Source organism: Salvelinus alpinus, chromosome 1 (genome assembly GCF_045679555.1).
Source record: "Salvelinus alpinus chromosome 1, SLU_Salpinus.1, whole genome shotgun sequence".
Taxonomy (NCBI): domain Eukaryota; kingdom Metazoa; phylum Chordata; class Actinopteri; order Salmoniformes; family Salmonidae; genus Salvelinus; species Salvelinus alpinus.
In genome coordinates, this window is record NC_092086.1 from 19,426,878 (window position 1) to 19,453,351 (window position 26,474).

The window sequence follows — 26,474 nt, forward strand, 5'->3', positions numbered from 1 at the left end:
TAGACAGATGGGTCAGGGGAGAAAGAGAAAATGTCCACTTGGGAGAGATGAGGATCCCAGTGCACCCACCCCGCTGACCAGAAGCTCTCGGGGTGTGCGAGAACACGTGGGCAGACGAGGAGAGAGCAGTAGGAGTAGCAGTGTTATCATTGGTAATCCATGTTTCCGTCAGTGCCAAGAAGTCGAGGGACTGGAGGGAAGCATAGGCTGAGATGAACTCTGCCTTGTTGGCCGCAGATCGGCAGTTCCAGAGGCTGCCTGAGACCTGGAACTCCACGTGGGTCGTGCGCGCTGGTACCACCAGGTTAGAGTAGCAGCGGTGTGAAGCGTTTGTATGGTCTATGCAGAGAGGAGAGAACAGGGATAGACAGACACATAGTTGACAGGCTACAGAAGAGGCTACGCTAATGCAAAGGAGATTGGAATGACAAGTGGACTACACGTCTCGAATGTTCAGAAAGTTAAGCTTACGTTGCAAAAAATCTTATTGACTAAAATGATATAGTACTGCTGGCTGGTGAAATAGGCTAGCTAGCAGTGGCTGCGTTGTTGACTTTGTTTGAAAGTGTAGCTGGCTAGGTAACCTCGACAATTACTCTAGACTACACAATTATCTTGGATACAAAGACGGCTATGTAGCCAGCTAAGATCAAACAAATCAAACTGTTGTACTGTAATGAAATGAAATGTAATACTACCTGTGGAGCGAAGCGGAATGCAACTACTCGCTCCAACCCGGAAGTGCGTATCATAGAGGGAGAGGCAATAGAAGTGTTGTTTCTTGTATTATTGTCTTTTGTGTCTTTAGAGGACTGCTTCACCTTAATGTCCCCTTTCCCTTTTCTTCTGTCCTTATTTTGTCCCACTTTGTCCCTTCTTTGTCCCTTCTTCTCTTCTGCCAACTAGACACTCCTTGTTAGCTAGCTAGCTTCTTCCAGGAATGTCCCTAGCAACTGCCTAGCAACAGGTAAACAACTTAGCTAGCTAAGAAAACGGTATAATTTTATGAAAAATTGTTACTTTTTCAAAAGCCTTTCTTCTTTGTTAGCTGCTTGTTTGGTCTCCTATTCAGTTTGCAGTTTTCTTTTGATTTTTTTCCGATGTACTTTACTCTAAAAAAACATTTAAATTTCAATATTTGTAGGAGCTCATCTTTTCAGCTGCTGCTGCTTAATTTGGAACTCCGGGGCACATTATGTTTGTCCACATTATGCTAATGTTATCCATGAAAATGTCAAAATATATTTTCACACTACTTATTATAACGCCAAACCATTAACATTGTAATCTACAAATAAATATTCTCATAATTAATTGTGCATTAATTTAATATAATCATATTTTCAAAACAGCCCGTCCACTGCATATTTACATGTGAACGTTTAACCTAGCTACCATGACAGTAGCTGGCTAACCTAGCTAGATAACTTAGTCGACATAGCTAATGTTAGCTAGCATAACCTATTTAAAACCTTGTAAATATACATATATCTATATAATACATTGTGACATTATAACATCATTAGCTAGTATTTGAAACGAGTGTAACTTACCTGGCTTAAAAAGACGTTTGTGGTGATGTTGTGGATTCACTTGACACTTGCTAGCTTCCGGCCGAGTTTTTCACAGCAGTTTTCTCTAAAACTATCGCGAGCAGGTAGTTAGTAGAAGGAGAGTGAATGAAGCTGTTATAGCGAGCAGGTAGTTAGTGGAAGGAGAGTGAATGAAGCTGCTATAGCGAGCAGCCCCCTCTGCTGGACAAAACAAGCACAACGCGATTGAGACGTCAAACGGTAGGCTCTGTTGCCCGGTCTTTCTTAAAATATTATTTCACTTTGCAGTATTATTTTAAAGCACCTTTAAAAACGGGGTCATTTCCGGGGACAGCTCCAGCCGCGGACAGGCCACCTTGGCTTCCCGGTGATTTTACCCACGCACCCCTACTGCAAGGTGTAGGCTTGGCCTCATTATTTCTTCATGGTTCTGACTTTACATACTCGTTACACATTGCCTTGTATCAATCTGTGTGCTTTAGGCTAGTAGGGTACTTTGCTGAAGGACAAAATATCCCAAGCGTTTATTACCATCATTGTTTATTTTGTCCAGCTGTTCAAATGGAACGAATGGATATGGAAGATCAAAGATGATGGAACTAGGCCTAGACATGTTATACACCACAGTAGGCATATTGTTAATAGAAGTAAACCAAACTTACCCGATCCATCGTGGAAGCTATTCTTTCTTAAGTAAGTGTAGTGTACACATTTACTGTCTTTGTCACAGCGTTCAGATAAAGAACAGCTAGACCAGAGCAATCAAACCTCCTTTTAAACATCAAAACTCTATTTAAGTTGTGACAAATAAAAATATCATGGATAAGATTTTATCCAGGGTGTGAAAACGTTCCACACCCTATCCACCAATAATTATTTTGTCTTTTATCGCCTATTTTTACCAGAGACACTTGGAATGCAAGTTTCTCTTCTTCTTCAATGAGGTTTAACGGCAGTTGGCATCCAATAGATGTTGCACTACCACCACCTACTAGACTGGAGTATAACTCCCTTATACTTTGCTTAAATAATAATAATAAAATAAAAATATAAAACTACCATCTAGCTCTACACTCACAAAAAAAAAAAATATATATATATATATACCATACTCCACTATTTAAATATATTTAGTCCTACTTCAGGCCAACAGCCACTTAACACACCCTGTAACTCTTCTGATGTCAAATCTCGCACACCCAAATACCTCTCTGCAGCTGCCACCACAACTTCTATTTTCTGTGACTTATATTCCATCCCAGCAGTACAGTTGATAACCATTGCTATTAATTCCAAAACTCCAATCTTACTGAAACATATATCACTTATTGGTTTATCCCTCTGTGCTGGTACAGATCTACTACTCACACCACTCCTCTCTGGATCCCTCCCCCTTGACCATCTTCCTCTACTTTCTTCACTGCCTCGCACGGGACATTTCTGATTCCCAGCCGCACGGGCACCGCTACAATTAACACATACCACTACTTTCCCCAATACTACACATTCCTTTGTCTCATGCCCTTCTGCACACTTCTCACACCTAGGAACCTCCCTCCTACATACTGCACCCACATGCCCAATAAGGTTGACACCTGTAACAACGTAATGTATTCGGCACAAAAGCTCATACAGGATAACTTACAGTTGAAGTCGGAAGTTTACATACACCTTAGCCAAAAACATTTAAACTGTTTTTTCACAATTCCTGACATTTAATCCTAGTAACATTTCCCTGTTTTAGGTCAGTTAGGATTACCACTTTATTTTAAGAATGTGAAATGTCAGAATAATAGTAGAGATAATGATTTATTTCAGCATTTATTTCTTTCATCACATTCCCAGTGGGTCAGAAGTTTACATACACTCAATTAGTATTTGGTAGCATTGTCTTTAAATCGTTTAACTTGGGTCAAACGTTTTGGGTAGCCTTCCACAAGCTTCCCACTATAAGTTGGGGGAATTTTGGCCCATTCCTCCTGACAGAGCTGGTGTAACTGAGTCAGGTTTGTAGGCCTCCTTGCTCGCACATGCTTTTTCAGTTCTGCCCACAAATGTTCTATAGGATTTAGGTCAAGGCTTTGTGATGGCCACTCCAATACCTTCACTTTGTTGTCCTTAAGCCATTTTGCCACAACTTTGGAAGTATGCTTGGGGTCATTGTCCATTTGGAAGACCCATTTGCGACCAAGCTTTAACTTCCTGACTGATGTCTTGAGATGTTGCTTCAATATATCCACATAATTTTCCTTCCTCGTGATGCCATCTATTTTGTGAAGTGCACCAGGCCCTCCTGCAGCAAAGCACCCCCACAACATGATGCTTCCACCCCTGTGCTTCACGGTTGGGATGGTATTTTTCGGCTTGCAAGCCTCCCCTTTTTTCCTCCAAACATAACGATGGACATTGTGGGCAAACAGTTCTATTTTTGTTTCATCAGACCAGAGGACATTTCTCCAAAAAGTACGATCTTTGTCCTCATGTGCAGTTGCAAACCGTAGTCTGGCTATTTTATGGCGGTTTTGGAGCAGTGGCTTCTTCCTTGCTGAGCAGCCTTTCAGGTTATGTCGATATAGGACTCATTTTACTGTGGATATAGATACTTTTGTACCCGTTTCCTCCAACATCTTCACGAGGTCCTTTGCTGTTGTTCTGGGATTGATTTGCACTTTTTCGCACCAAAGTATGTTCATCTCTAGGAGACAGAACGCGTCTCCTTCCTGAGCGGTATGACGGCTGCGTGGTCCCATGGTGTTTATACTTGCCCACTATTGTTTGTACAGATGAACATGGTACCTTCAGGCATTTGGAAATTTCTCCCAAGGATGAACCAGACCTGTGGAGGTCTACAATTCTTTTTCTGAGGTCTTGGCTGATTTCCCCATGATGTCAAGCAAAGAGGCACTAAGTTTGAAGGTAGGTTCTTGAAATACATCCACAGGTACACCTCCAATTGACTCAAATTATGTCAATTAGCCTATCAGAAGCTTCTAAAGCCATGACATAATTTTCTGGAATTTTCCAATCTATTTAAAGGCATTGTCAACTTAGTGTATGTAAACTTCTGATCTACTAGAATTGTGGTCCAGTGAATTATAAGTGAAATAATCTGTCTGTAAACAATTGTTGGAAAAATGACTTGTGTCATGCACAAAGTAGATGTCCTAACCGACTTGCCAAAACTATAGTTCATTAACAAGACATTTGTGGAGTGGTTGAAAAACTAGTTTTAATGACTCCAACCTAAGTGTATGTAACCTTCCGACTTCAACTGTATATATCCTAACATCACTTTACAAGGTTCTCTTCGAGAGTCCAGATATTTTTATTGGCTGAGGTTAGCCTCGTAAAGGCAGTTAACCCACTGTTCCTAGGCCGTCATTGAAAATAAGAATTTGTTCTTAACTGACTTGCCTAGTTAAATAAAGGTAAAAAAAATAAAAAAATAAAAAAATACCAGACTGATTACCGCTGCCCTAGATTTGTGTGTGTCAGTTTGGTGGAGGGTGGTATGTGCATTAACATTAGTAAAGTTACACATAAAACATTAATTTCGGTGTTATTACATGATCGGTTGAAGTTATTACTTTATTCATCACAAAAGTTGTTACTCACCTGATAATGTAACTTATTACATTAAATGGAAAAAGTCATACTATAACAATTCAACATTTTATCATATAAACCAACAACATATTACATTTACCGGTTTTATTACATTATAAATCTAAAAGTTATTACATTAACCGTTGTTACAAGACACAGTATGCATAGTTCATGCCTTGACGTCATGGATATTATTATCCAATGTATTATTGATTAGTTTTAGGAACATAAATCAATTTAGATTTGTTTATTATTATAATAAAAATATAACATTGAAGTGATATATTCATGTTTAGAATACAATGAATTGAATGTATTGATCAATTGAATACATGAATATACACCTATTGTTGAAACATTATTCCTCGTGACATTTAATGACAATAGTATCATGAGTATATGAAAGAAGATACAATTATCAACATCCCCCCCAAACAGGTTCACTGTGACATCTTCTATGATAACATTTATCCACTCAAATCACAAATGTGTGATATTACATAGACACAGTGGAGACCTGATCCTAGATCAGAGCTGCATATTATGCTGCACAGAGGTTACCATGGTGATCAGACTGAGGCAACTGTTTAAGAATGGGAGATGGATATGACTGTTCACTGGATGTTTTCTATTGATCATTTATTTAGGGATCTGGAACCGGTTCCAGAGAGGAGGGAGAGGAAATACGGCACGTTTTTGTTTTCTGGTGTTTTCTCATTGGCCCTAAATGAACTAAGCTCTTCCCACATACAGTACCAGTCAAACTACCCATTCGATTTTTTTATTTTTTACTATTTTCTACATTGTAGAATAATAGAGAATCAAATCAAACTTGATTTGTCACATTACTTACAAGCCCTTAACCAACAGTGCAGTTCAAGAAGAGTTAAGAAAATATTTACCAAATGAACTAAAGTAAAAATTAATAAAAAGTAACACAATAACATAACAATAACGAGGCTATATAAAGGGGGTACCAGTACCGAGTCAGTGTGCGGGGGTGCAGGTTAGAGGTCATTTGTACACGTAGGTAGGGGTGAAGTGACTATGCATAGATAATAAACAGCGAGTAGCATCAGTGTACAAAACAAATGAGGGGGGGGGGGGGGTTCAATGTAATAGGCCAGTGGCCATTTGATTAATTGTTCAGCAGCCTTACGGCTTGGGGGTAGAAGCTGTTAAGGAGCCTTTTGGTCCTAGACTTGGCGCTCCGGTACCGCTTGCCGTACGGTAGCAGAGAAAATAGTCTATGACTTGGGTGACTGGAGTCTGACAATTTTATGGGCTTTCCTCTGACACCACCTATTATATAGGTTCTGGATGGCAGGAAGCTTGGCCCCATTGATGTACTGGGCCGTACGCACTACCCTCTGTAGCGCCTTACGGTCAGATGCCGAGCAGTTGCAATATCAGGTGGTGATGCAACAGTTCAGGATGCTCTCGATGGTGCAGCTGTAGAACCTTTTGAGGATCTGAGGACCCATGCCAAATCTTTTCAGTCTCCTGAGGGGGAATAGGATTTGTCGTGCCATCTTCACGACTGTCTTGGTGTGTTTGGACCATGATAGATCATTGGTGATGTGGACACCAAGGAACTTGAAACTCTCAACCCGCTCCACTACAGCCCCGTTGATGTTAATGGGGGCCTGTTCGGCCCTCCTTTTCCTGTAGTCCACGATCAGCTACTTTATCTTGCTCACATTGTGGGAGAAGTTGTTGTCCTGGCACCACACTGCCAGTTCTTTGACCTCCTCCCTATAGGCTGTCTCATCGTTGATCAGGACTACCACTGTTGTGTCGTCAGCAAACTTAATGATGGTGTTGGAGTCGTGTTTGGCCACGCAGTCGTGGAAGAACAGGGAGTACAGGAGGGGACTAAGTACACACCCCTGAGGGGCCCTGTGTTGAGGATCAGGGTGGCGGACGTGTTGTTGCCTACCCTTACCACCTGGGGTTAGCACATCAGGAAGTCCAGGATCCAGTTGCAGAGGGAGGTGTTTAGTCCCAGGGTCCTTAGCCTAGTGATGAGCTTCATGAGCACTATGGTGTTGTCAATGAACAGCATTCTCACATAGGTGTTCCTTTTGTCCAGGTGGGAAAAGGCAGTGTGGAGTACGATTGAGATTGCATCATCTGTGGATCTGTTTGGACGATATGCGAATTGGAGTGGGTCTAGGGTATCCAGGAGGATGCTGTTGATGTGAGCCTTGGCCAGCCTTTCAAAGCACTTCATGGCTACCGATGTGAGTGCTACGGGGTGGTAATAATTTAGGTAGGTTACCTTCGCTTCCTTGGGCACAGGTACTATGGTGGTCTGCTTGAAACATGTAGGTATTACAGACTCAGTCAGGGAGAGGATGACAATGTCAGTGAAGACACTTGCCAGTTGGTCCACGCATGCTTTGAGTACACGTCCTGGTAATTCATCTGGCCCCGCGGTTTTGTGAATGTTGACCTGTTTAAAGATCTTGCTCACATCGGCTACCGAGAGCGTTTTCACACAGTCATCCAGAACAGCTGGTGCTCTAATGCATGCTTCAGTGTTGCTTGCCTCGAAGCGAGCAATAAAAAGCATTTAGCTCATCTGGTAGGCTCGCGTCACTGGGCAGCTCGCATCTGGATTTCCATTTGTAGTCCGTAATAGTTTTCAAGACCTGCCACATCCGACGAGCGACAGAGCAGGTGTAGTAGGATTCAATCTTAATCCTGTATTGACGCTTTGCTTGTTTGATGGTTCGTCTGAGGGCATCACCGGATTTCTTATAGGCGTCCGGATTAGCGTCCTGCTCCTTGAAAGCGGCAGCTCTAGCCTTTAGCTCGATTCGGATGTTGCCTGTAATCCATGGCTTCTGGTTGGGATATGTACGTACAGTCACTGTGGGGACGACGTCATCGATGCACTTATTGATGAAGCTGATAACTGAGGTGGTATACTCCTCAATGCCATTGGATGAATCCTGGAACATATTCCAGTCTGTGCTAGCAAAACAGTCCTGTAGCGTAGCATCCGCGTCAACTGATCACTCCCGTATTGAGCGAGTCACTGGTACATCCTGCTTTAGTTTTTGCTTGTAAGCAGGAATCAGGAGGATATAATCAGGAGGATATAATTATGGTCAGATTTGCCAAATGGAGGGCGGGTGAGAGCTTTGTACGCATCTCTGTGTGTGAAGTAAAGGTGGTCTACAGTTTTTTTCCCTCTGGTTGCACATGTGACATGCTGGTAAAAATTTGGTCAAACTGATTTATGTTTGCCTGCATTAAAGTCCCTGGCCACTAGGAGCGTCGCTTCTGGGTGAGCATTTTCTTGTTTGTTTATGGCCTTATAGAGTTGTTTTTTTTGCGGTCTTAGTGCCAGCATCGGTCTGTGGTGGTAAATAGATGGCTACGAATAATATAGATGAGAACTCTCTTGGTAGATAGTGTGGTCTACAGCTTATCATAAGGTACTCTACCTCAGGCGAGCAATACCTCAAGACTTTTCTAATATTAGACATCACGCACCAGCTGTTATTGACAAAAAGACACACACCACCACCCCTCGTCTTACCAGACGTAGCTTCTCTGTTCTGCCGGTGCATTGAAAATCCCTCCAGCTCTATATTATCTGTGTTGTCGTTCAGCCACGACTCGGTGAAACATAAGATATTACAGTTCTTAATGTCCTGTCGGTAGGATAATCGTAGGACATCAATTTTATTTTCCAATGATTGCATGTCAGCAAGTAGAATTGATCGCAGTGGAAGTTTACTCGCTTCCCTACAGATTCTTAAAAGGCACCCCGTTATGCGTCCTCTTTTCCTCCGTCTTTTCTTCACGCAAATGACGGGGATCTGGGCCTGTTCCCGGGAGAGCATTATATCTTTCTTGTGTGACTTGTTAAAGGAAAAAGCTTCTTCCAGTTCGTGGTGGGTAATCGCAGTTCTGATGTACAGAAGTTATTTTTTGGTCATAAGAGACGGTAGAAGCAACATTATGTACAAAATAAGTTAAAAAATAAGTTACGAACAATGCAAAAAAAATACAAAATAGCACAATTGGTTACGGGCATGTAAAACGTCAGCCATCCTCTTCGGCACCATCTTAACAAGAAGACATCAAAACTATGAAATAACACATATGGAATCATGTAGTAACCAAAAAAAGTGTTAAACAAATCAAAATATATTTCAGATTCTTCAAAGTAGCAACCCTTTACCTTGATGAAAGCTTTGCACACTCTTGGCATTCTCTCAACCAGTTTCATGAGGTAGTCACCTGGATGCGTTTGAGCCAATCAGTTGTGTTGTGACAAGGCAGGCGTGGTATTCAAAAGATAGCCCTATTTGATAAAATACCAAGTCCATATTATGGCAAGAACAGCTCAAATAAGAAAAGTGTATACGGTCTGTCGCAAAAACCATCAAGCACTATGATGAGCGCGCTCATGAGGACCGCCACAGGAAAGGAAGACCCAGAGTGACGTCTGTTGCAGAGCATAAGCTCATTAGAGTTACCAGCCTCAGAAATTATAGCCCAAATAAATGCTTCACAGAGTTCAAGTAACAGACACATCTCAACATCAACTGTTTTTGTATTTGTATTTTTTTATTTAAACCTTTAAATTTAAACTTCTCTGTTCAGTGGAGACTGCGTGAAATCAGGCCATGGTCGAAATGCTGCAAAGAAACCACTAATAAAGGACACCAATAGGATGAACAGACTTGCTTGGGCCAAGAAACACGAGCAATGGACATTAGACCAGTCAAAATCAATCAGATTTAAGCGCAAGTTTTTGCGAACTTTCAAAGTTCTTGAAATATTCCATATTGACTGGCCATGTCTTAAAGTAATGATGTACTGTTGTTTCTCTTTCCTTATTTGAGCTGTTCTTGCCCTAATATGGACTTGGTCTTTTACCAAATAGGGCCATCTTCTGAATACCTCCCCTACCTTGTCACAACACAACTGATTGGCTCAAAGGCATTAAGAAGGAAAGAAATACCACAAATTAACTTCTAACAAGGCACACCTGTTAATTGAAATGCATTCCAGGTGACTACCTCATGAAGCTGGTTGAGAGAATGCCAAGAGTGTGTAAAGCTGTCATCAAGGCAAAGGGTGGCTACTTTGAAGAATATAACATATATTTTGAATTATTTAACACTTTTCTTGGTTACTACATAATTCCATATGTGTTATGTCAATAGTTTTGATGTCTTCACTATTATTCTACAATGTAGAAAATACAAAAAATTAAGAAAAACCTTGGAATGTGTAGGTGTGTCCAAACTTTTGACTGGTACTGTATGTCTATCTAATGTTTCTCTCCAGTGTGTGTTAGCTGGTGTGTTTTCAGGTTTAATGATTGACTAAAGCTCTTTCCACAATGATCACAGCTGTAAGGCTTCTCTCCTGTGTGTGTTCGCTGGTGTGTATTCAGGTGTACTGATTGACTAAAGCTCTTTCCACAATGATCACATCTGTAAGGCTTCTCTCCTGTGTGTGTTCGCAGGTGTGTATTCAGGTGTACTGATTGACTGAAGCTCTTGCCACACTGATAACAGCTATAAGGCTTCTCTCCAGTGTGTGTTCGCTGGTGTGTAGTCAGGGTGGAAGCTAGAGCAAAGCTCTTCCCACATAGACAGACATAAGTTTTCTCTCCAGTGTGTGTTTGATGGTGTCTAATCAGGGAGGAAACTACAGCAAAGCTCTTCCCACACTGATCACAGCTATAAGGCTTCTCTCCACTGTGTGTTAGCTGGTGTCTAGTCAGGGTGGAAGCTACAGCAAAGCTCTTCCCACACTGATCACAGCGATAAGGCTTCTCACCTGTGTGTGTTCGCTGGTGTATAGTTAGTTTTTCTGATAGAGCAAAGCTCTTTCCACACTGATAACAGCTATAAGGCTTCTCCCCAGTGTGTGTTCGATGGTGTCTAATCAGGGAGGAAACTACAGCAAAGCTCTTCCCACACTGATCACAGCTATAAGGCTTCTCTCCTGTGTGTGTTCGCTGGTGTATAGTTAGTTTTTCTGATACAGCAAAGTTCTTTCCACACTGATAACAGCTATAAGGCTTCTCTCCAGTGTGTGTTCGATGGTGTCTAATCAGGGAGGAAACTACAGCAAAGCTTTTCCCACACTGATCACAGCTATAAGGCTTCTCTCCAGTGTGTGTAACCTGGTGTCTACTCAGGGTAGAAGCTACAGCAAAGCTCTTTCCACACTGATCACAGCTATAAGGCTTCTCTTGTGTTAGCTGGTGTGTAGTCAGGTTGCTTGACTGATTGAAGCTCTTTTCACAATCAAGGCAAGGGTAAGGCCTCTCCCCTGCATGAATTTGCAGATGAGATTGGAAGGCGTTAGAAGCAGTGAAACTCTTCCCGCACTGAGAGCAGCAGTACGGTTTCTCTCGGGTGTGAATCCACTGGTGAATAATTAAGTCACTCCTGCTAGTGAAACTCTTCCTACAGTCAGAGCAGCAGTATTGAGGTTTCTTCCCTATACATCTCTGCAGGTGTTTCTTGGGGTGTTCTGATTGATAGAGACACTTCTCTGTCTCGTCAGCAATACGATGTTGTTGAGGCTCCACAGATGACAAGCCCCTCCAACTGAGAGAATGGTTAGTGCTGTCCCCTGTGAAACAAAGACATTGAATAACTGTTTTGGAAATATGGGTCCATAAACAAATACTATAATTAAAAATAAAATGTGTTTGTTATATAGCAGACTCTTCTCCAGCGCAACTTACAGGAGCAATTAGGGTTAAGTACCTTGCTCAAGGGCACAGACAGATCTTTCATCTAAGTCGGCCCAGCGATTCGTACCAGCAACCTTTATTAGTGGCCCAAAGCTCTTAACCACTAACATACCTGCTGCCCTTATCAATATACACTCAGTGACCAGTTTATTAAGTACACTCCCCTCCGTTCACGAAACTGGATCGACAATTTACTGTCCACTGAGTGTATATTGTTTATCAATCAATTAACAGAAGTTACAGAAGCAGATTGTAGTCTCATCCACACACCCCATCGTTCTTACTTGATGAAATCAAATCTCCCTCCTCCTCGTGTCCTTCTCTCACAGTTCCACTCCGCCCTGGTGTTTTCCTGCAGTCGACCAGCCGCACAGACACCCTCTTCAGACCCAGCAGTAAGGCGCTACCGGGAGAGTTGTGACACGGGGACTCCGGCAGAGTGGAGGGGGACGGGCTAGCTCTGTCCTGGTGACCACAGGAAGTAAAGTACATAGAATATCATTAGACCAAACATTTGATTACTTTAGTCTAAATCTCTGATTGATTGGTGCATACTTGTAATATCGCATTTCTCCTGAAGTGTGTCACTGATCACTACTTTCCACAACGGAAGTGGTATATTTGTTTTTACAAAATGTCAAAACTGATAACACTTGTAATGCCCCGTCTTATGTTCAGAATGTTTGATTGAGCATTCATTGGAGTTGAACATCTTTCACCCGAGTTAATCTTAGTTTAATTCTGGATTAAGTGTCATGTAATTAGTCAACTGCTCGCTTAAGTTCTGGGTTCATAAGTGGAGAGATTAAGAGATGGTAGAACAAGGAGAAGAACCGGAATGAGAAGCTCCAACCCCTCTTTCAAGATACGGGCCGAATGTCCTCTCCCCTTCCAACATGTGAAAGATGGTAACACCTGCGAAATCATGATTGATTCAAATAACCTGTGATACAAAACCTAAAACAACAGAACTACTGCTGCTAATTATCCCACTTGCAGCATGTTGAGAAAAATGTCAGTCTCATAGTTTCAGTATTCTTATACAGTACATACATAGAAGAAACCATCAGATTTAGGGGTATTGTGGCATGTAGTAGAAACCTACAGTAAAAAGGTATTGGTGTAGCCGGGTGAAATTTCTGCTCCATGCAACATTGTTCAAGATCCACTTTTCTATGTGACTTGTTACTGTAACAGCATCCTCATCTAAAATCATCAACATTCAGATAATGAGTGGAATAAACTAATTTACCCCCCAAGTATTTTAGCAGTGCATTGTACACCACACCATTTCAAATTTCATTTTTATATATATACAGTACGTAAACTTGACACTATAATTTTGGTTTTGTAGGTCAGTTTTTAGCAGTTTGATTAAATTATTGTTAAATGTATTAACAAATGACAGGAAATCTTTTCAAAAGTAATCAATTGAAAATGGCCTAAGTGTTTTGAAACATATTTTGTGCTTCGAGTTGTGAAAATGTACCATTGGATTGGCCTAGTATTGGGCTAGTGGGAGTGAAGGAAAGTGAACAAGTGCACACTTAGGGAGGACGGAAAGATAATTAGGGATTCCTTAACATAGTATCTAGGTAGAGGCGGAGCTAGCGTCAGGGCCATGGGTGCGATTGTTCCTGCAGATGAATCAATAAAATACAAAGAAATATGATGTAGACATACCATTATTTAACACTATATGCATTATTTAACACTACAAAACATGGCAAATTTATATGATTAAATTAAATCCTGGAATTGGTCTAGGTGGTTGTTGCTTATTTTATAAAGCAATGTATCCTACAGCTGTCTGTCAGTATACCTCCTTGAGGGGACCCCTGATCTGGTAGCTGCACTGCTGGTGGGGGAAGGACCAGGGTATTTATTTAGTAAGTAATTTATTAAGTGTAATAGTTTAAATTAAGTTAACACACTGTGTAACGCTCGTCGTTAGGAGAAAGAGAGGAGGACCAAACTGCAGCGTGGTGAGTATTCATATTCCTTTTAATGAAAACCGAAATACTCGAACAAAACAACAAAATAACGATAAACGAGAATAAACCGAAACGAAACAGTCCTGTCTGGTGACATACACAAAGACACAGGAAACAAACACCCACAAACCAAAAGTGAAACCCAGGCTACCTAAGTATGATTCTCAATCAGGGACAACAATTGACAGCTGCCTCTGATTGAGAATCATACCAGGCCGAACACAAAACCCCAACATAGAAAAACACACATAGACTGCCCACCCCAACTCACGCCCTGACCATACTAAATAAAGACAAAACAAAGGAAATAAAGGTCAGAATGTGACACACTGCCGGGACTTGAGGTAGGCCTACACTAGAAGAATCCAACAATGACGCATTTTGTAGTTTTGTAATTTTAGTAATTTTACATAGTCTAATATATCTTTAGGCAGGAATTAGGAAGCACAACATTCAAAAGAACAGAATAGCATATTCTGAGTTTAAAGGTAGTCTCAGTGATATGACGTAGGCTATATGCACAAAGTAAACAGCATAGTGAGTCAATAACATGGACTTAATAAAGGTATAACTAGTCACTTTAAATAACGGCACTATAATAATGTTTACATATCTTTCATTACTCATCTTGTATGTATATACTGTACTCTATACCATCTACTGCATCTTGCCTATGCCGCATGGCCATCGCTCATCCATATATTTATATGTACATATTCTTATTCATCCCTTTACATTTGTGTGTATAAGGTAGTTGTTGTGAATTTGTTAGATTACTTGTTAGATATTACTGCATTGTCGAAATTTGAAGCACAAGCATTTCGCTACACTCACATTAACATCTGCTAACCATGTGTATGTGACCAATAAAATTTTATTTTCGCAATAACCAAGAACGTTGAACCGCGAGGCTAAACTTCTCCAATGTTTTAGTCCCATGGCTACCATGCTGGAACAGCGTGAAGCATACCCTTTGCACATGCGCAGATACTGTGTGTGACTGTGTGAGAGCGAAGTCTTGCATCTTGCTCATTGCAATATCTGCAGTGCTGCTTGTGGCATCATTTAGCTGAGTCTGCCTTTAATGTAGCTTATTTTACAGTCACTATGCAATTTAGTATTCCTTCTTATAGTAAGAATGAAAAATGAAAAACAACATTTTAAGTGAAAAGTAGGCATTGGTTTGAAGCTGAAAAAATAAATACCCATTCCAATTCCCATAAATTCCCATGAGCACCACAATCCCTACACCCATGCTCTACCAAGGTTTTCCAGCACCACAAGGCCTACTCCACCTATGCTCTACCAAGGTTTTCCAGCACCACAAGGCCTACTCCACCCATGCTCTACCAAGGTGTTCCAGCACCACAAGGCCTACTCCACCCATGCTCTACCAAGGTTTTCCAGCACCACAAGGCCTACTCCACCCATGCTCTACCAAGGTTTTCCAGCACCACAAGGCCTACTCCACCCATGCTCTACCAAGATTTTCCAGCACCACAAGGCCTACTCCACCCATGCTCTACCAAGGTTTTCCAGCACCACAAGGCCTATTCCACCCATGCTCTACCAAGGTGTTCCAGCACCACAAGGCCTACTCCACCCATGCTCTACCAAGGTTTTCCAGCACCACAAGGCCTATTCCACCCATGCTCTACCAAGGTTTTCCAGCACCACAAGGCCTACTCCACCCATGCTCTACCAAGGTGTTCCAGCACCACAAGGCCTACTCCACCCATGCTCTACCAAGGCTTTCCAGCACCACAAGGCCTACTGCACCCATGCTCTACCAAGGTTTTCCAGCACCACAAGGCCTACTCCACCCATGCTCTACCAAGGTGTTCCAGCACCACAAGGCCTACTCCACCCATGCTCTACCAAGGTTTTCCAGCACCACAAGGCCTACTCCACCCATGCTCTACCAAGGTTTTCCAGCACCACAAGGCCTACTCCACCCATGCTCTACCAAGGTTTTCCAGCACCACAAGGCCTACTCCACCCATGCTCTACCAAGGTGTTCCAGCACCACAAGGCCTACTCCACCCATGCTCTACCAAGGTTTTCCAGCACTACAAGGCCTACTCCACCCATGCTCTACCAAGGTTTTCCAGCACTACAAGGCCTACTCCACCCATGCTCTACCAAGGTTTTCCAGCACTACAAGGCCTACTCCACCCATGCTCTACCAAGGTGTTCCAGCACCACAAGGCCTATTCCACCCATGCTCTACCAAGGTGTTCCAGCACCACAAGGCCTACTGCACCCATGCTCTACCAAGGTTTTCCAGGACACAGCTTTGACCTACTACAGTAGCTTTGTCGGTCTATTGTACTTCAAACAATGATTATGCAGGTTGCTTATGAGCCAAACATTCTCAAAAGAGCCCAATTCAGACTCTTAGAAGAGGTGATTCTTAACCACAATGTGATTTTTACCACCTACAAGAATTCATCACACACCACACTAATCCCATTCCACTAACTTTTGAGGATTTATTTTTTTATTATATTATTATATATAAAACGCAACATGAAACAATTAAATGTATTTATCTTCTTATGAGGAAATTAGTCAATTGAAATAACTTCATTAGGCCCTAATCTGTGGATTTCACATGACTGAGAATACAGATATGCATCTGTTAGTTACAGCTACCTTTAAAAAGAAATGGTCCTCAAGATTTCGTTGCGGTATTTTTGTGATTTCAAATTGCCAATCGATAAAATGCAATGGTGTTCGTTGTCGGTAGCTTATGCCTGCCCATACCATAACCCCACCGCCACCATGAGGCACTCTGTTCACAATGTTGACACCAGCAAACCGCTCGCCCACTCGATACCATACATATGGTCTGCGATTGTGAGGACTGGTTGGACGTACTGCCAAATTCTCTAAAATGTAGTTGAAGTCGGCATATGGTAGAGAAATGAACAATACATTTTCTGCCAACAGCTCTGGTGGACATTCTTGTAGTCAGCACGCCAATTGTACGCTCCCTAAAAACTTGGAGACATATGTGGCATTGTGTTGTGTGACAAAACTGCACATTTTAGAGTGGCCATTTAATTGTCCCCAGCACAAGGTGCACCTGTGTAATGAATATGCTGTTTAATCAGCTTGATATGCCACACCTGTCAGGTGGATGGATTATCTTGCAACAGAGAAATGCTCACTAACAGGGATGTAAAGAAATGCAACAAATTTGTACAAAACATTTTATAGAAATAAGCTTTTTGAGCATATGGAACATTTCTGGGATCTTTTATTTCAGCTCATGAAACATGTGACCAACACTTTACATGTTACATTTATATTTTGTTCAGTGTATAGCTTTGCTTTAATACCATCATGACCATCATGAATTTTGTCTTGTAGTAATGTGGTGCCTGTCTGTATTTCCTTAAACCTTTGTTTTAGCAATTTAATTATTATTTTTATTTAACCTTTATTTAACTAGGAAAGTAAGTTAATAACAAATTCTTATTTACAATGATGGCCTACCGGGGAACGGTGGGTTAACTGCCTTGTTCAGGGGCAGAACAACATATTTTTACCATGTCAGCTAGGGGATTCGATCCAGCAACCTTTCGGTTACCGGCCCAACGCTCTATCCACTAGGCTACGTGCCTCCCTAATTCATGTTATCAAAAATATATATATATATATATAATTCATAACATATTTTCTTGCCAGCATTAGCCTACACCCCTAGTGTCGCATCACTGGAATCGTGCATGGCAGAGTTGTTGACAAATATCCAGATCGGAGTTGTAAAAATAATCAAGACGGTCAATGAAGCCAGTCACCTGGCAGAGTTGTTAGTTTGGCCACTGTTGATCTTAACAGATTTGTATTAAAATTTCAAGAGGACAGGAGAAGAAGCATACTGGAATTTATTCTGAATGTTTGAAATTTGTGAGTTTTTCCTGATGCTAGCCAGCATGCATCTGCTCACTGCAGTGCACAACGTGCTGTTTACATGTATTTGTTTTCTCAGCTACAGTTAGAGTTGTGTCCTGTCTGACAGTGAAATATGTCTAGCTCTTACCATAGCTTGGTGTATGGAGTAGCTAGCAAGTGTTGCAAAAGTCCATTGCATTGCATGCATTGTAAGGTAGCAGTGTGACAATTTGGTTTTGAAGTCATGTAGCTATGTTTTGTGCAAAAATGTAGGACTGTCATTTGGATGTGAACTAGCTATCGTTAGCCAACCATTTGGATGTAGGACTGCCATTTGGATGTGAACTAGCTATCGTTAGCCAACTTCTGTGTTGATGTCAGCTATTGTTGTCTGGTTCTAACTAGCTAACGTAAACTCACTGACTTTTGTACATCGCCTTGGTCCGTACAATTGACCTTATTTTAGCGCCCCAAAAACGTAATACTTCCTGATCAACTGTAATGTCAATACTATTGTAAAGCACAATTTCTCCCCTTTCCAACAGAATCAATTTCATGACCTAAACGCTGCCCGTTTCTGCATAATTCAAGAAGACAATGAGCCCTGTCGGGTCTTTTTAAAAATGGCGGGTGGGGAAGCATGCGTGATAGTGAGAAGGAGAGATGTTGTGTGGGAAAATTGCTTTTTCCCCCCTCGATCTGTCCAACATATCACCTTATCGCCGCTAAAATGTAAATAAAACACTACAAAGAGTTTATATAATGTGTCATTACATACCTATTTGAATGTTTGTGTCGAATTTGAAATCGGGTTTTTAGGGCGGTGCTAAAGTGATCTTACAAGTAAACAGCTGCTTTGAGAATGATGATCGCAAGCAATGATGATGCAAAAAATGACTAGGTATCCCCCCTTACCCCCGTCACTGTCCATTTCTTGTTTTTAAATGATGAGAGAAGTGCTACACCTGGTGGAAAGAGATTGTAAGACAGAAATAGTTGCTTCATGCGTGCTGTACGTTACGACATGACACGTCACGATGTAACGGAGGGTCCGTTTTTTCAACTTTTCGCCAATACTATAGAGCCATTACCATGTCGATCAACGCTTGAATAGAAACCTAGTTCACACCCCCGATTTTGAAGTCAACACAGTCGCTACAGTCCCATTAGTTTTCTTTGTAGCCTCGTTTGAATGTTGCAGTTGCGCACATTTGTACGGAATGGGGTGAGTTTACGTTAGTTAGCTAATGGCTGAAGTTATTTTTGTGACAAATCTTCCATAAACAATTACAGCTAGCTACCTTTCTTCGCCTGTAGGTTAGCTAGCTAGCAGCTTTCAGCTGACTGGTGTTAGCTAGCTACAGAGGATAGCTGCTGGACTGTGGACAGGCAAGCTAATGTTAGCTATGAGCAGCTGTATTGTTGCCAAGCATCCAAGTTGCTGACCAGGTTAGATAGAACTGAGATTTGGTTGAAAAGTTGTTAGCATTGTCAGAAATGCTACAAAAATGTAGCACATCGTTGGTTCTTAATGGACAGAAATGTGCATGCGAGAGTGATAAATGATCAAATGTAATAAAACATTGTTGCATCTACAAAGTTAGTCTAACATTTAAGTCCAATGGTCACTTTATGGAAGCTAAGTTTTTTGCTATGAAGATGAGTATCTCACAATTAAATCTCAAAAATAGTAATAATTTGAAAAGGGGCTATTAACTAGCTGGCCTGGCGCATCGTTGCCCGTGAATGGAAATTACTAGGCTAGGAGTAAGCATCTTAGCCAGGTAGCCTAGGACAACAAAAAACTAAAAGTGGGCACTGTGTGAGACTATATGAGTCCTAGACCGTTCAGGGAACATGAGGATGGCAAATGGCATTTCGCTACAATTGGGTGAGACAAAAAAATTAATCTACTTGCACGCACACACACAAGTTCGTACCCTGGATAAAAGCATAATTTATCTTTAGAATGCTCGGACTAAATCGTTTTTGGCAGGGGCGCAACTTTGGTTTAGAAGTGGGGGGCATTGCTATTATTTATTTTTTATCCAGTCAGATAAACACTCCAAACAGCCTACTCGACCTCTCGGAGGCGTCTGCATGGTCCTAAAGCACATCGTTAACACATTTAGTATCACCTTCCAATGATAAAACTAGGGGGGTCAAAGATGCAATTTCAGAATGTGGGGGGCATGTATACTCCATCCCAGTGAAAGTTGCACCCCTGGTTTTTGGTATCTTTTAGTTGTCACTGTAGTAGACTAAACATAGGTGATTAGATGATGTTGAAATGGTGCTTGAACAGTGGAGGCAGCACCTGTTTCCTTTTTGACTTGCGGTAACTCTAAATCAATAGTTGTTTAGTATTCAGAAAAGATTCACTTGCTTGATGTTCTGAAGGTCATGTAACTGTTACATACAACATGTTTTGTGAACTTAACAGGACAGATGTTGCTCTCTAGTTTTATGATGTAACAAAGGTGTGGTTGAATGTATTCTGCCACTGTCTTCTTCTCAGCTGTGTCAAGGTATACGAACTAACAGGTTATAACAACTAACAGGTTATTACCCATACACCGCTTCTGCAAGGTGTAGGCTTGGCCTCATTATTTCACCAAGGTAAAATTGGTTTTATATTCACACATTCGGACATTCAACAGACATTTGCCAAAAGCCATTTAAAGTGGTATAAATCAATAATTAATTCACCGTTTGTCACAGAAACATCAAACTAGATATGATTTATTCTATAAATGTCTAGCATACTTTTACAACCTTTGCTTTGAGGAAAAATTCCAGTTTTGATTTGATAGAAGGCATGTAGTCTATCAAATTTAGATTTCTATCAAATCAAAACTGGAATTTCTACTCAAAGCAAAGGTTGTAAAGGTATGCTAGACATTTATTAAATAAATCATACCTAGTTTGATGTCTCTGTGACAAACGGTGAATTAATTATAGATTTTTACAATTTTATATGGCTTTTGGCGAATGTCTGTTGAATGTCCGAATGTGTGAATATAAAACCAACTTTACCTTGGCCTCATTATTTCTCCATGGTTCTGACTTTAGCTTCTCGTTGCCTTGTATCAATCTGTGTGCTTTGGGCTAGTATGCTACTTTGCTGAAGGACAAAATATGACATGTTTTTATTACCACCATTGTTTATTTTGTCCAGCTGTTCAAATGGAGCGAAGGGATATGGAAGATCAAAGATGATAACTAGGCCTAGACATGTTATACACCACATTAGGCATACTGTTAATAAAAGTAAACCAAACTTACCCGATTCATCGTGGAAGCTATTCTTTCTTCAGCGTTTATTCAAATAAAAAAAACGTGACAGTAAATCTGTAGCTAGTTTACACTAGTTACTTTCTTTGTCACAGCATTCATATAAACAGCTAGACCACAGCAATCAAACGTCCTTTTAAGAATCTAAACTCGACTTAAATTGTGACAAATAAATGTCTGATGTAGGCTAACCTTACTTCAGAAAGATCCTGGATATGATTTTAATCTATTAAAGTCTAGAAAACGTTCAACACTCTATTCACCAAGAATCCTGTTGTCTGTTATCGGCTACCTCTACACGAGTCTGTTGAAACGACATCCTCTTCGAGAGTACAGATAGTTTTAATTGTCTGAGGCCCAGTAAGGGAAGCCTATAAAATACCAGACTGATTACAGCAGCGCTATCCGTGCAGCGAACCTGAAAAACCTGATGTATGTTCAATCCGACGTCTGCTGTGTCCATGCAGCATTTACAACAATGCAACCTCCGCAGTAGTCAGTGCATTACAAGCATTTCGCTACACCAGCAATAAAATATGTATGTGACCATTAACATTTGATTTGATTCATAATTCTTCCGCTTCACGGAGCAGACCAGAATCAGCGCCGTTGAGAAGGAAGTGGTCTTCTTCTTCGGTATTATGGCGGTCCGCAAACAATGACTATAGGTGCATGCCCCCACCTAGTGAATTGGCTGTGTATCAGCCTACTATTATTCTGTAGTATTAATTCATTACACTTTGTGAAAAACCAACTAACCCTACACCCATTAAAACCTCATCGTTATACCACTACTTTGGCCCTCTGATTCTACACCAGGCCAGCAGCCTGAAAGGACGGGATATTATCGTTCAAAACACCTTGTAACTCTGCAGTAAAATATTGTACACCCAAGTTCTCTGCAGCTGCCACCACATCTATCCACTGTGATTTACATTCTATTCCTGCGGTACAGTTGACAACCATGTTAATGAACTCCAAAAAAAAAAAAAATACTGAAGCATGTTATTCTTATCACTCTCTATTGACCTCGGCCTAATCACAGAGATCCTCTCAGGATCCTTCACCCTGGACCATCTTCCTCTACTACTTTCTTCACTGCCTCATATAGGACACCTACTCTGATCCTGGTAACTTCAACCTGTCTTTCTCTCACTGGACACATCTGATCTCCAGCACCATGTCTACCACTACAGTTTACACACACAACTTTTTACATCAATACTACACATTCCTTTCTCTCAGGTCCTCCTGCACACTTCCCACATCTAGGAATCTCCCTGCTACACTGCTGGAAGGAAGTAGTCAAGGAAGGGAGTTTGTGTTTATACAGGAAGTACCCCCCCACACGTACCAATCATGTCAATGTCAAGCTATTCAGAGATTTAAAGCTCGCCAGCTTGTTTTAAAACTCAGAAATTACTTACAAGATAAGCACAGGCTAAGATCTTATACGTTTTGTTCTATGAGATAATAGCAGTCAATATGAACTTTCTGAATTATGAAGCCTTTGTGATGTGCTTTTTTATTACATTAATTCTTCAAAATTCACAATAAGTGACATTAGCTTATAAAGATTGTATAACAAAATGTATAAGATCTCAACTATTTACAACAGTCCTTATTTTCAGCATTTATCCAAACACCCTACAAAAATGCCATTAATTTCCCACATAGGCTTTGTCTAACGAACCATGGCAAAATTAGTGCCTATAAAAAGATGCTATTACTATTTCTCTCTTTAGTACAGTGGACGAGTCATAATACCCATAAAACCTAGTGGAACAAACAGGGAAACTGTTCCAATTGTTTTCCACCATTCATTTTCCCCATAGGGGATTTTCCATAGGCTTACCCTGGCAAGAGGTGATTTCCCATTTTTATCAATATAGTCGGCTCTATTTACTGTCAAATGTCGCTCATGCTAATTAGCATAAAAGTAGACATCATGCAAGAGTACAAATCCCTGCAAGCTCCTGGACTTCGTCTCTAGCTGACACCTTTGCTAACAGCTATTGTGTAATTATAAAACTTGCCCATGACAGGTCACAGAATTGTCAATTTAAAGAAATGCAGCCAATTTATTCACTACTACATTTAGCTAACATTAGATAGTTAATCCAGAGATGCTTACCTTTAATTAATCATTGATTGCAAGATATTAGCTGTTGTCACTTCACACAATTTTGGAGTGAGTCAAAATGTTCTTCACTCTTCACCTTCTTCTGGCAACGGTCCATACTTGGTCCCTTACTCTTATTAATTTACGTTGAATATCTTCACCATTTCCAAATGTGTATTTTGGTCCTGATTCGGCCAACTGACAAGACATTACATTATCAAAGTATGTTTTTCTATTTTGTTTCTATCTGGAAATATTTTTCAATCTTACTGTCCTCCACTAAGTCCTCTGACGTGTGTAGTGACCTCTCCAAGGAGTGGTGGTCGGGGTGGAGGTGGTAGCCCATGATGGGGTGAGGGTCCGGTCGGGGGTTCTCCCCGCCCGAGGCCTGGCTACTTTTAAAAGGTAATTTTTTTATTACGTTTCAGAACCACTTCTGATTGTATCCAAGAGGTCAAAGATCACATTTCTGTCAATCTGAACATTCTGAAGATGTATCTGATGGACAGCTGTGAATCTAATATTTCCAATGATATATGATTAAAGGGTAAACATGAGTAATAACCTGATGTACTGTATGCTGACGTTGTCATAGGGTAAAACCTCTATGGAAAAACTGAATGGGATGGAGGGATGGATAGAAAGAGTGATAATACACAGAAAGCTACCATTGCTGCAATGATAGAACACATTCAACTGTAGGGACATGGACCCCAAAAAATAAATCACTATGAGAAATTCTCACTCCAAGTGAGCCCCACCGAGCCCCCTGACTCATTGATGATAAGACCTACAGATTCATTCAGTTTATTGTATCAGTGTGTGTGTGTGTGTGTGTGTGTGTGTGTGTGTGTGTGTGTGTGTGTGTGTGTGTGTGTGTGTGTGTGTGTGTGTGTGTGTGTGTGTGTGTGTGTGTGTGTGTGTGAGTGAGATTGTACAGGTGTGTATTTATCAATAATTCCCTTCTTGTACTTTGATGTGTGTATTGGTGTTTATTGTTAGATATTACTGCACTGTTGGAAATAGGAACACAAGCATTTCTACACCCGCAATATCTGATAAATGTGTGTATGCGACCAATACAATTTGATGATTAGAGTGTGTGTTAGTGTACAAGTGCATAGGATTGTGTGTGTGTGGGTTTGCAATTGGTGGAGGGAGGTATCTGCAATAACATTAGTGAAGTAACACATTAAACATTGATTTCGGTGTTATTACATGATCGGTTGAAGTTATTAAGTTATTCATTAAAAAAGTTGTTACTCACCTGATAACGTAACTTATTACATTAAATGGGAAAGTTATTACGATAACAATTCAACATTTTATCATATTAACCAACAAGATATTACATTTACTGGTTTTATTACATTATAAATCTAAAAGTTATTACATTAACCGATGTTACAAGACAGTATACATAGTTCTTGACCTCATGGATATTATTATTCAATGCATTATGGATTAGTTGTTTGTCATTTTAATCAATTTAGATATTATGATAAAATTATATACAGTGGGGAGAACAAGTATTTGATACACTGCCGATTTTGCAGGTTTTCCTACTTACAAAGCATGTAGAGGTCTGTAATTTTTATCATAGGTACACTTCAACTATGAGAGACGGAATCTAAAACAAAAATCCAGAAAATCACATTGTATGATTTTTAAGTAATTAATTTGCATTTTATTGCATGACATAAGTATTTGATACATCAGAAAAGCAGAACTTAATATTTGGTACAGAAACCTTTGTTTGCAATTACAGAGATCATACGTTTCCTGTAGTTCTTGACTAGGTTTGCACACACTGCAGCAGGGATTTTGGCCCACTCCTCCCTACAGATCTTCTCCAGATCCTTCAGGTTTCGGGGCTGTCGCTGGGCAATACGGACTTTCAGCTCCCTCCAAAGATTTTCTATTGGGTTCAGGTCTGGAGACTGGCTAGGCCACTCCAGGACCTTGAGATGCTTCTTACGGAGCCACTCCTTAGTTGCCATGGCTGTGTGCTTCGTGTCGTTGTCATGCTGGAAGACCCAGCCACGACCCATCTTCAATGCTCTTACTGAGGGAAGGAGGTTGTTGGCCAAGATCTCGCGATACATGGCCCCATCCATCCTCCCCTCAATACGGTGCAGTCGTCCTGTCCCCTTTGCAGAAAAGCATCCCCAAAGAATGATGTTTCCACCTCCATGCTTCACGGTTGGGATGGTGTTCTTGGGGTTGTACTCATACTTCTTCTTCCTCCAAACACGGCGAGTGGAGTTAGACCAAAAAGCTCTATTTTTGTCTCATCAGACCACATGACCTTCTCCCATTCCTCCTCTGGATCATCCAGATGGTCATTGGCAAACTTCAGACAGGCCTGGACATGCACTGGCTTAAGCAGGGGGACCTTGCGTGCGCTGCAGGATTTTAATCCATGACGGCGTAGTGTGTTACTAATGGTTTTCTTTGAGACTGTGGTCCCAGCTCTCTTCAGGTCATTGCCCAGGTCCTGCCGTGTAGTTCTGGGCTGATCCCTCACCTTCCTCATGATCATTGATGCCCCACGAGGTGAAATCTTGCATGGAGCCCCAGACCGAGGGTGATTGACCGTCATCTTGAACTTCTTCCATTTTCTAATAATTGCGCCAACAGTTGTTTCCTTCTCACCAAGCTGCTTGCCTATTGTCCTGTAGCCCATCCCAGCCTTGTGCAGGTCTACAATTTTATCCCTGATGTCCTTACACAGCTCTCTGGTCTTGGCCATTGTGGAGAGGTTGGAATCTGTTTGATTGTGTGTGGACAGGTGTCTTTTATACAGGTAACGAGTTCAAACAGGTGCAGTTAATACAGGTAATGAGTGGAGAACAGGAGGGCTTCTTAAAGAAAAACTAACAGGTCTGTGAGAGCCGGAATTCTTACTGGTTGGTAGGTGATCAAATACTTATGTCATGCAATAAAATGCAAATTAATTATTTAAAAATCATACAATGTGATTTTCTGGATTTTTGTTTTAGATTCCGTCTCTCACAGTTGAAGTGTACCTATGATAAAAAATTACAGACCTCTACATGCTTTGTAAGTAGGAAAACCTGCAAAATCGGCAGTGTATCAAATACTTGTTCTCCCCACTGTATATAACTTCATGTTTAGAAGATAATGGATTTAATTTATTGATCAATTGAATACATGAATATACACCTATTGTTGAAACATTATTCCTCATGACATTTAATAACAACAGTATCATGAGTATATGAAAGAAGATACAATTATCAACC

At 40.9% G+C, this 26,474-nt stretch overlaps 1 protein-coding gene and 2 long non-coding RNA genes across 5 annotated transcripts in view; 1 reads left to right on the forward strand and 2 right to left on the reverse strand.

Annotated features, from left to right (window-relative positions):
* Positions 1-2,382, reverse strand: part of LOC139571028 (uncharacterized) — a 28,383-nt gene extending 26,001 nt beyond the window's left edge. For 2 of the 3 annotated variants that reach the window (XR_011674224.1, XR_011674222.1), the window contains exon 1: positions 1,554-1,655. This is a non-coding gene — a long non-coding RNA (uncharacterized lncRNA). Of the gene's footprint in view, positions 1-1,553; positions 1,656-2,215 lie in introns of those variants that run through there. The other variant, XR_011674221.1, reaches the window with a different exon arrangement.
* LOC139571054 (uncharacterized) lies at positions 1,677-13,153 on the forward strand. Its single transcript, XR_011674228.1, has 3 exons — positions 1,677-1,793; positions 11,656-11,760; positions 12,228-13,153. It is a non-coding gene; the product is annotated as an uncharacterized lncRNA (long non-coding RNA).
* Positions 5,105-21,707, reverse strand: LOC139570972 (zinc finger protein ZFP2-like). Its single transcript, XM_071393366.1, has 3 exons — positions 21,078-21,707; positions 12,183-12,363; positions 5,105-11,774 (listed from the first exon to the last, which is right to left on the reverse strand). Exons 1-3 carry the CDS (start codon positions 21,084-21,086, stop codon positions 10,456-10,458), a joined length of 1,509 nt encoding a protein of 502 aa, XP_071249467.1. The 5' UTR covers positions 21,087-21,707; the 3' UTR covers positions 5,105-10,455.
* Between the last annotated feature and the right edge of the window lie 4,767 nt (positions 21,708-26,474).

Excerpts from the sequence above, each read along its gene's own strand:
- LOC139570972 (XM_071393366.1), bottom strand. Across the intron at positions 11,775-12,182 it reads GGGAGATTTGATTTCATCAA|GGGACAGCACTAACCATTCT; the intron begins GTAAGAACGATG and ends TTTGTTTCACAG.